Raw genomic sequence first — 10,960 nt, 5'->3', positions numbered from 1 at the left:
TAAGACATGCAAGAGTCAGACACACAGGTGGATGGCAGGGACATTGATCAAACCAGACATCTTGAAATCAATGACACACTTAGAGTGACCAGATGTCCCGATTTTATAGGGAGAGTCACGATTTTTGGGTCTTTTTCTTATATAGGCTGATATTACCCTCCACCCTCTGTCACAATTTTTCACATTTGCTCTCTGGTTACCCTAGACACACCTGAATATCAGACAACTGATAGTCCTGCTCAGACAACTGTCGCCTTTATTTAGTTGTTTTGATGATGATACTATATTTACTATTCCTTGTAACATGGTTTTTGGTAGCTGGTATCCAAATTCATCCCTGTTGTAACTCCATGGCCTTCAGTGGGATTACACCACTAATAAACTCTATTGTTTTGTCTGTATATAAACCCTGATCCTTCACACACTTGGGCACGTGTGTAACTTTATCAAGTGAGTAGCCCCACTAAGCCCTACGAGCCAGCTCAGGCGAATAAAGTTATGCACAGGCTTACTCGTTTGAAGGACCAGGGCTGTGATTTGTAAGCCATGGGGTGCAGGAGCCATGTCTCTCTCTGCAGAATTGCAGCCCTTGCTCCTCACAGACAAGTTTTATCACTTTGAGTAAGTCACTTCCTGGGATAGGTGCCCAACTCCTATAGAAAGCAATAGGAGTTAGTTGCCTAAATACCTTTGAGGATCAGGGGCTTAGATGTTCTGTGCTTCAGCTCCCCACCTCTACCCTGGGGAGAAGAGCCAGTGCTTCTTCATTTGTGCCAGGCCTGAGCCCAGGCACCTCTGGCCTTGGCAGGTCGCAGCGGGGGCACCAGAGGAGCCTGCAGCCTGCAAGCCACCAAGCAGTAGGACCCTGCAGCGGCTCTCAGGAGTGGGATGGGGGCGGAGGGGGCAGTCTGCCAGTGGGAGGCTCCAAAGTGCTTTTTTTTTTTGGAGCTCGGAGCCTCCCATTTTACCATGCAACTTTTCCAACTTTCTAGAAGTTTCTCTGGGCGGGTTATATAGCCCCCTCCGCGGGCTGGACGCTGCAGACAGGGACACGCACCGGGAGACTCCAGGCGCTTCCACCTCTGCAAATCGCGCCGGCCCCGCGCCCCAGCCGTGCAGGAGCGACCCCTCCAGGTGAGGGGCTCCGCAGGGGCCCACGGAGGTTCATGCACCGGGCCGCATTGGGCTGGTTGTGCCCGGGGTGGGGGCAGGGCGCTAAGGGGAGCGGCAGCAAGACGCGGAGGGCGCCCCATGGAGCTCCTTGGTGTGGTGCGGGTGTTCCCGGGGTGTCCCCTCGGCGGGGGGGGGTGCACGGGGGAGACGGACACCCCGGGTGTCCCCGCGGCAGGGGGGGTGCACGGCAGGGGTGCGCCCCGGAGTGTCCCCGCGTCAGGGGGGTGCACGGGGGGGACGGACACTCCGGGGTGTCACAGCGGCAGGGGGATGTGTGCACGGGGGGTGGGGGTGGAAACCCCGGAGTTGTCCCCGTGGCAGGGTGGGAGTGTGCACGGGGGGTGGGGGTGGAAACCCCGGAGTTGTCCCCGTGGCAGGGTGGGAGTGTGCACGGGGGGTGGGGGTGGAAACCCCGGAGTTGTCCCCGTGGCAGGGTGGGAGTGTGCACGGGGGGGGGGGATGGACACCCCGGAGTTGTCCCCGTGGCAGGGTGGGAGTGTGCACGGGGGGGGGGATGGACACCCCGGAGTTGTCCCCGTGGCAGGGTGGGTGTGTGTGCACGGGGGGGGGGGGGTGGACACCCCGGAGTTGTCCCCGTGGCAGGGTGGGGGTGTGGACACCCCGGAGTTGTCCCCGTGGCAGGGTGGGGGTGTGTGCACGGGGGGGGTGGACACCCCGGAGTTGTCCCCGTGGCGGGGGGGGAAGCACCGTGGGTGCTCCCCCTCCCCCCATGGCGACATTCCAAGAATCTCCCTGGGCCTGGGCGAGTTTGCAGGGGGGACACACCCGAGAATGTCCCTGTGGCGGGCGGGAGGGGCAGCGGAGATGCCTGGACTCTCCCTGGCCTAGGGGAGATCAGTGGTGGAGAGTAGGGGGGGCTGGGTCCCATGGAATATCCCCCAGTTGCTGGGAAATCCCATGTGGAGCAGGAGCAGGGGAATCTCTTACTGGGAATGGGGCGGGGGGGGGGGTTGGTGTCAGGACGAAATGTCGGGCTCTCCCCAGGAGTCTGTTCAGCAGCCTAGAAAGTTTGGGGTGGGGTAATTCCCCCATCCCTGGGGATTGGTGGGGTGTGGAGAGGATCAGAATGGAGCATTTTGGGGGGGCTGCATGCCCCACCCTGGCCTTGGGGAGGATGTGGGAGGAAAGGAGTGGGGGCAGCTCCTGGGTGACTGGGGCTGTGGGGTATTGAACTTGGTGGCTGCAGCTGCTGCCTTTCTGCAGTTTGAGGGGAGGCAGGTCTGGGCTCCACTGATCTGAGGGAAGCAGCCCCTCCTGCCCCGCACCAGAGGGGTCCATCTTCCGGGCTGCCCCACACCAGAGGCAGCCATGGGAAGGAGCTGCCAGTGATGCTCGCACAGATCCTCAAGACCATGGGGAGCAGAGGTGCCTGGGTTTCAGTATCCCAAGTAACGAAAGTGAAATAACATGAGGAGGAGGGATACAATAGGAGCAGTGTCCCGGGGCCATGTCTCTGCTCCTCCCTCCAGCTCAGAGCCAACATTAAACCAGTATCCACAGCTCCCTCTCCCTGTGAGCCCTGGGTCCCCATGCCCAAGGGTGAACTGCCACAGAGCAGGGAGGAAACCTACCGCCTTCGGGATAAGGGTGCAGCTCTTTGTTCTCTCTTACTGTGAACTAAAACCAACTCTGTCAAAATGCAAAGCCTCGGGCTGTCTTAGTGCAAGTTCTCTACTAACACCCAAAGGGCATTTGCTTATTACATTTGTGTGAGTCGCCTTGTCATGCAGTTTGTTCTGATCTAGTGTGTGTGGGGTGGAATCTAAGGCCCTGATCCTGCAAGATGACTCCCACCCCAGATAGACCTGCCACACTGGCACAAGAATCTGCCTGCATGCATCTCATTGCAGACTGGGCCCCAGGGGAGTGCAGGGTGTGGGTGGAAGCTATTGAGCATGAGCTCCTAGACAATCAGCATGGCACTAAATTATAACACACAGGCCAATGCTGCTGTCTCACTAACACAATCCCTTCACATAATTCAAGGGTAGGAGATGTTGCTCAGAACTGAGTGGAGCTTACAGGCCGAGACCTGTTGGTACTGTGCACTTCCATCATCCTTGGGGAGACCTAGACATTTGTCGATTCAACCCTTCTGTGGGCAAAGTTTGGGCACAGCGGCTTCCTGGATGGTGGCTAGATTTCATTGCTCTCTGAAGTAATGGAACTGTCCTAAAGATCGAGCACGTGCTTTAAACCAGGCACCATTCTCAAGGGAACTACTTTCTGTATTTGTTTTCTTTCAGAATGAAAAAGGCAAACGTTGACCTCACTATGAAAAAGTTTCAAGGTATCTTTAGAAGAAGAAAACAATAAACAAAAAAACACAAGTTTGAAACTGTCTAACTGCATAATCCCAGCCCCACATCCAGATGGGGGAGATTGTAAACTGGTGTATGTGTTTTAAATAGTCTTTCTTTTGGATAGCCAGCACAAATTAAGTCATTAGCTTTTCATTTTCAGTCTTTCAACAAGGCTTATTATTGAAGGGATCTTAGGGTGTAAATTAACCCTATCCCTAAGGCTATATAACTTCCATCCTGTTAACTGCAACATGTCTGCTTGTGGCTACCTGCACAAATGCTTTCTTTTGTGTGTCTAATTCCTTGGGCCCACCTCTGTTTCCTGTTCTGTTTTCTTTAACTCTAATGCTGCCACTCCAGCTGCTGCATGCCAGGAACTGAACTTCAGAGCAGCCTCAGCCAGGGGGGAAGAATGACTAAAGAATGGAGCTCAATCACAGCACTTGGCAGGATGCCTGAACAATTCAGCATTCGGTCTTTGGCTACCACAAAGATAACTTCATACAACCAAAAAAAGTCTCAGGCATAGAGGAGGATTTTAACCCCTTATATACATAAGCAGGTAGCTTTGCTTGGGAAGATTTTGAGCTCTCTAGACCTTTTGGAGCACCCTCGAGCCCGAAGTACAAGTCCGACAGGGGGGCAGCAGCACTTAGCCAGCCTTTGGGTGTACACCAGGGATTAACTTGCTTCTTCAAATGTGGACAGCTTGCTGGGGTTAAAGAGCTCAATCTGATTTGCATAAAATGGAGTAGGTTTCAGGCACCCTCATCTTCCATACAGAGTTGTAGCCTGTAGAGGTGACTGATTCCAGCCTGCAATGTTCTACCTTGATTGTGGTGGCCACTGGACCACCAAACAGCACTGATCTTCAGTGGTCACTGGACCGCCAAACAGCACGGCTTTTCTGTCACTCCTAACTTGAGCTGGATTTGAACCACTGTCCTAGAATTGAAAAGATCTCCAGCCTATCACCTGGGTCTTTGAACCAACCAACTTGCCTGATCATGTCACTTTAAAGTCCCAAAAACAAACCAGTGAGTTAATGTTCAGTTAGAGACCAGGCTTTTATTCAAAATGTACAGGCCCGCTGTTTCAGAATGCAGTTTGGACTCTCAAGCTTGAGCTACCATTTCTCTCTCCACATAGTATGATTTACTTCTGCAGTTAAATCACATGGGCAATTTTTGAGGGTGTAAGTTCACACCTGCAAAAAAAAGGGAGGCTGGGCTGAAGCCTGGTTGGAAATTGGAACCCTATTAAAGTTATTAAATTGGAAGCGAACTACAATGCAGATCAGATTGCATCACAAATGCTATTCCGCTTCCCCGCACTGGATTCTAGGAATGGGGTTAATTGGAAGCATCAGAGCTTAGACTAGTCTAAATGCTGACATGGCTTTAGAAGGGAAGGTGGTCTGACCGATTCTCAAGCTTTCACTGCCTTGCAGGTTCACAGCAACATTACATTCAGTGGAAGCCATGTGGGTGACCAACCTCCTGGCCCTCTGTGCCCTAGCGGCTGCAGTGCCCTCGGAAGATAAGAAGCTGAGCGATAAGGCAACCGCCTTAGCTGACCGCAGCACAATTCTCGCCTTCAACCTCTACCACACGATGGCTAAAGACAAGAACATGGAGAACATCCTCATGTCTCCCGTGGTGGTGGCCTCCTCGCTCGGCCTGGTGTCACTCGGTGGCAAGGCCACCACAGCCTCCCAAGCCAAGGCCGTGCTCAGCGCCGACAAGCTGAATGACGACTACATTCACAGCGGGCTTTCAGAGCTCCTGAACGAGGTCAGCAACTCCACCGCCCGCAACGTCACCTGGAAGCTCGGGAACCGCTTGTATGGCCCCAGCTCCATCAACTTTGCTGATGATTTTGTGAAGAGCAGCAAGAAGCACTACAACTACGAACACTCCAAGATCAACTTCAGGGACAAGAGGAGCGCTCTGAAATCTATCAACGAGTGGGCATCCCAGACCACCGATGGCAAGCTCCCCGAGGTCACCAAAAACATGGAGAAAACTGACGGGGCCCTGATCGTGAACGCCATGTTCTTCAAACGTAAGTTAAATGCAGAGGGTGCTCTAAATTAATGAGATGAGTGATCAAGGTGCAGGTGGCACCCGCTAGCCAATACTTGGCTTCACCTCCTGTTCCGAATCTAGACATAAATGACAGAAACTGCCTAAGTCAGCTCCCATTTACACTGGTGTAAATCAGTGGAGTTGCACACTGGGACAAGTGAGAGGAGACACAGGCTCAAAGAGTTTGCTAGAGTCCTACAGAGCTTTGTACGGCGGGATCTTTGCCCCACAGCTGAAATGCATTGGAGTGAAAAACAGGAGCCATTGGAGCTTGCAACAGAAATCTTATTTTAAGAGTGGAAGTGAATTAGTTTCTCCATCTGAAACTTCAAGAGGACATAGATCTCTACCTCGATATAACGCTGTCCTTGGGAGATAAAATAGGTGAAACCGCATTATATCGAACTTGCTTTGATCCGCCGGAGCGTGCAGCCCTGCGCGCTCCTCCCCCCCGGAGCGCGCAGGGCTGCACGCTTCACATTATATCCAAATTTGGTTCTCAGGTCGCGTTGTATTGGGGTAGAGGTGTATATTAAATAAATCGGTGCCATGGTAAATAAACTTCAGGCTGCAGGATAGAAGGTTGGGTTTTTGGGAGGGAGTGGGGGAGGGGGGAAGGAATTTGCCCAGTCTCTCCCCAAATTAGCACAATAACAAAAATGGGATTTTTTTAAAACTCCAAAGTATCTGTTATAAAGCCAGAGACAAGACACTGCACTACATATATTGGTGTTCTCTTTGGTAGTACAAATTGTGGGTTCTTAGATGCTCACCAGTCTAGGCTGTTCCTTGCTGGGCTACTGGAGTTAATTGTGCATGATGACACACAGCCTATTCCCATTTCTTGTTAACTGATGGGTTTTCCTCCTCCATTTATAGCGCACTGGGATGAGAGGTTCCATCAGCAGATGGTGGACAACCGTGGCTTTATGGTGACCCGTTCCTACACAGTGGGAGTTCCCATGATGCACCGCACAGGTAAGTTTTTTAGCTTATGCTCCCTGCCCCAGGATCCACTGGACTAAATCCATCCTGTTGATTTACAACAGAGATATTAGCCCAGTTGGTCAACTTTTCATCTGTTTTTCTTTCCCCACCAGCCTTTCAGATAAGACAAAACTATGCAGCTTTATGCTTAAATCTTAGTACAAGATTTAATGCCATTTATGTTGGTGGCTTTAGATCTGGACACTCTTCTGTTAGGAAGAGATTCCATAGGAGATCTAGAATTGGGGCATCAAACAGAGCTCTGAGTAGTAGCAGCTCTCAGTCACCATCCACACTTGTCTACTTTTGGGCCAGTAAACTAGACAGTCCCCAGATTGCACTCCACTGAAAACATGGGGCAAATTAGCGACAGAATCAGGTAGCTTTATCTGCTTCCCAGGGCTCACCCTTATTGCCTCTGCTTGTGACTCTTTTCTTAAAGGTCTGTACAACTACTTTGATGATGAGGCTGAGAAACTTCAGATTGTGGAGATGCCTCTCGCTCACAAACTCTCAAGCATGATCTTCATCATGCCCAACCACGTGGAGCCTCTGGAGAGAGTTGAGAAGCTGCTGACCAGAGAGCAACTGAAAACTTGGATCGGCAAGTTGAAGAAGAGAGCCGTGGCCATTTCCCTGCCGAAAGTCAGCTTGGAAGTCAGCCATGATCTTCAGGTAAAGTCTCTCTTGACGTCAAAAACCAGACTGGCTGCTAAGGATGGTTCATGGGTCTTTCTCCTACTTTTGCTTTGAAGTGACAGGCTGGCACATATGATGGCTTATGAGTGGAGAAATTTCTGCCAGCGTTGGGATGGTTGTAAGAGACCAGGATGGTGAGGGAAGAGAGGAGACCGTAATTTCTGCCTTGGCAGCTTCCCTAAGTGGATGTGTTAGGATCCCCCTGGCACGACCTATAAGAACGACATTTGAGGAGCCCAGAATAGGCAGATTTTGATCAGATCTGCATATGTAGTTCTATCCAGATCCCCACTTTCCTGCACTTGGGGAATTCTCTTCTCCAGCCCTGAAAGTAGGGAGATGGGGCAATTAGAGGTGTTTTATACACAAGTTGGCTTGCTATACATGGTGAGCCTGTTACTTAAAAACTGCGTCATTCAGTGGAAACCTAGACTAACGCTTCTGCTTAAATGGCTGCCTGGCTTTAAGTTGGGCTCTGGGTTTATGGAGTTAAGCCAATGTATTGTCATTTTACTCAGCTCGATTACACTTTTGCAAAACGGGGAGGAAAACTTCTCCATCAACTCCCCTGTTCTTTTCAGGATCCAAGGAGCCACATCACACTGTTAACACCCCCAGGTAGCTAGACCTATTCCCTGAGAGCAGAATCTGGCTGGTTGAGCATATGATTGAACAACATTAGTGTCTTCCCTAGGAGTCTAACCTGCCTGTCTGTCTTCATAGAAACACTTAGCGGACCTTGGCTTGACTGAAGCAATGGACAAGAACAAGGCTGACCTGTCCAAGATTTCAGGCAAGAAAGATCTCTACCTTTCCAACGTCTTCCATGCCGCGGCCCTCGAGTGGGACACCGAGGGAAACCCCTTTGATGCTGACATCTACGGCCGAGAAGAAATGAGGAACCCAAAACTCTTCTACGCCGATCACCCATTCGTCTTTGTGATCAAGGACAATAAAACCAACTCCATTCTTTTCATTGGCAGGCTAGTGAGGCCCAAAGGGGACAAAATGCGCGATGAATTGTAGTTTGAATTTTCAGGTTTTGGTGGGGATTTTTTAAATGGGGAAATGTTCTTTTGTATTCTCTACGAACTGATGGGTGCTCGCCGGACCAGAGTGCATTTTGATATTAAATCCAGCATATACTTTACCTCGCCAGAATATTCCACCAAAAGAAAATGCGTGGGAGGAACAGGGGAGGTGGGAGGGAGAGGGGTGAAAGGGCCAGGAACAATGGGAAGGACCAGTTCACTGGGATTCTGTTCCCAATCAGTGGCATATCTGTTGAGATTTTAGGTTACTGTCTGTGTCTTCTTCCTCCTTCCTGCATAGAATAAAGCCTTCTGCCAAGCATGATGGCACCATCTGCCAGGATGCAAACTGTCAGCTGAGGCCACAGTAAAGGTTCCAGCCCACGCACTTGCATAACAGTCTCCGTTGTGCCCTTTGTTCTAGACACGTGGAGTGCTGCATCCCCATCTGTCTTCCCTGACAGCTTCCTTCAGCTTTGTGCTTAGGGGACAGCTTGCCTCCCACACATCCACTGCCCCTGGTTCCTTGCCCTGAGGGGTTTCTTGACTGAGCTGGAAACCAGGGAGCTGGTCCCTTTATCTGTTCCCTCCTTGAAGTTCTTCTGCCTGCATCTTACTTGGTAAAGAGAGCGGCAGGGACAGAGCGTGCTCCCGCTTACAGTGACTGACAGCAGTGGGGGCACTCCTGACAGATGCAGGTGTAAGGGAGAGGAGAAGTGAACCCCCAGGAGTTAGTCTAACCATTTTGGTTACTTTAGAAGGGGAAACAGACTGTAACCAACAGCCATACAAGTAAGTAGGTGCTCTGATGCTGTGGCCGACATACAAACATAGAAGTAGAATTTTCCCTGTACCTTCTAAACCACTTAGCCATTCTCTGAAATGTGTCATATTTCCCCAGCTCCTTCCCGTTGAACACAGACTAAAAACCTATCCCCGCCTTAGCCATGGACAGCTGAAATCTTGCAAAAATCTGCTTCGTTGGGAATAACCCTATTTAAAAAAAAACCAACACCTTAAATCTCACAGCACTGAGGTGTCTCAGCAAGGGGGCCAAGGCCAGAATGGGCCATAGGGATTAAGAGACCCTTTTTCAGGTGGTCCCTTCAGCAGAGAGATGTGCAGTTGGGGGAGGGGTGATTTGCTCTGCAGCTAGCTGTGCTTTACCTGCTCTGGGGCTCAAGAGGATTTCAGGCTAGGGAGCTACCGACAGACAACTCTCCCCAGCACTGGGCTTGCCATCGAAAGGTTTTATTAACTCCTTAGAAGGGAGAGAAAGAAGTTCACATACCTTGGTGCTTTTGTTTCAGTCTGTCAGGACAGACTGGGCAAGAAACAGTTTACATTGTGAAGGTTCTCTCTGCAATTAGGAAGTTAGAGCCCAAACCATCTCCCAAGGGGAAGATTCCCGCTGACACCTCTCTAAGATCTTCCACAGCCTGGCTTCCTAATGACCCTTTCTACACAATCATCTTCCCAAGAGGTTTCAATCCCCAGTGGCTGACCTGCGGAAGGCACATAGGGTAACACTTGTATTTATAGCTATATATTTATGCGTGAGAAGTGGTAAGTCTCATGATCCAATTCCAGCCTAGAGTTGATGGATCAAAGTGAATTTTCCCCAAGGGACATTATCAGGTTGAAGCTTGTATTTAAAAAAAATAAATGGTCCTGATCTTACAAATTTCTAAGTATGTGTTTAATGCTTCTTACACACACAATGTCACGGCAAAACTAGAACAAAGGGTTAGATAATTGTTTTTCAGTTTAATCTACTTTCCTTGTCACTGATGCTGATTGCAATCAGGGTGGACAGTGACACTCGACTGGTTACAGTTACTTTTTCTGTTTCACTTTCACCTTGAGTACAAGCCCAATCCTGCATGCAGCATGTGGATTTTAGAGGCTGACAGAGGTTTAATTGGTAAATTGACTTCCACAATAGTTTTAAGTTGATCTGAACTTTGTGTATATACCTAAATCTAGGGGCCAAAATGTGACCTGATCTTGTCTCTTAGGCCATGTCTACATCTAAAATTTTGCAGCGCTGGTTGTTACAGCTGTATTAGTACAGCTGTATAGGGCCAGCGCTGCAGAGTGGCCACACTTACAGCAACCAGCGCTGCAAGTGGTGTTAGATGTGGCCACACTGCAGCGCTGTTGGGCGGCTTCAAGGGGGGTTCCGGGACGAGAGAGCAAACCGGGAAAGGAAACCAGCTTCCCCGCGGTTTGCTCTCTCGGTCCCGGAGCCAGCCAGCAAACCGCAGGGAAGGAGACCTGCTTGCTCGGGGTTCCGGGACCGAGAGAGCAAACCGGGAACGCCGCGGTTTGCTCTCTCGGTCCCGGAGCCAGCCAGCAAACCGCAGAGAAGGAGACCTGCTTGCTCGGGGTTCCGGGACCGAGAGAGCAAACCGGGAACGCCGCGGTTTGCTCTCTCGGTCCCGGAGCCAGCCAGCAAACCGCAGGGAAGGAGACCTGCTTGCTCGGGGTTCCGGGACCGAGAGAGCAAACCGGGAACGCCGCGGTTTGCTCTCTCGGTCCCGGAGCCACCCAGCAAACCGCAGGGAAGGAGACCTGCTTGCTCGGGGTTCCGGGACCGAGAGAGCAAACCGCGGCGAAGCTGGTTTCCTTTCCCGGTTTGCTCTCTCGGTCCCGGAAC

General features: G+C 51.0%; 1 protein-coding gene across 4 annotated transcripts; it reads left to right on the top strand.

Moving 5' to 3' along the window:
• Positions 1–1,007: 1,007 nt before the first annotated feature.
• On the top strand, positions 1,008–9,963 carry SERPINH1 (serpin family H member 1). 4 transcript variants are annotated; one of them, XM_030557425.1, is made up of 6 exons: positions 1,047–1,134; positions 3,441–3,484; positions 4,948–5,561; positions 6,464–6,562; positions 7,014–7,246; positions 7,994–9,963. In XM_030557425.1, exons 3-6 carry the CDS (start codon positions 4,979–4,981, stop codon positions 8,294–8,296), a joined length of 1,218 nt encoding a protein of 405 aa, XP_030413285.1. In that variant the 5' UTR covers positions 1,047–1,134; positions 3,441–3,484; positions 4,948–4,978; the 3' UTR covers positions 8,297–9,963. The 4 variants fall into 4 exon arrangements, with proteins under 4 accessions (XP_030413299.1, XP_030413285.1, XP_030413309.1 ...); XM_030557439.1 differs by lacking the exon at positions 3,441–3,484 and having other exon boundaries at positions 1,008–1,134; XM_030557449.1 differs by lacking the exons at positions 1,047–1,134; positions 3,441–3,484 and adding an exon at positions 3,500–3,588.
• The last annotated feature ends 997 nt before the right edge of the window (positions 9,964–10,960 follow it).

This window comes from Gopherus evgoodei, chromosome 1 (genome assembly GCF_007399415.2).
Source record: "Gopherus evgoodei ecotype Sinaloan lineage chromosome 1, rGopEvg1_v1.p, whole genome shotgun sequence".
Classification (NCBI taxonomy): Eukaryota; Metazoa; Chordata; order Testudines; family Testudinidae; genus Gopherus; species Gopherus evgoodei.
This window is presented reverse-complemented; position numbering and strand designations above follow the sequence as displayed.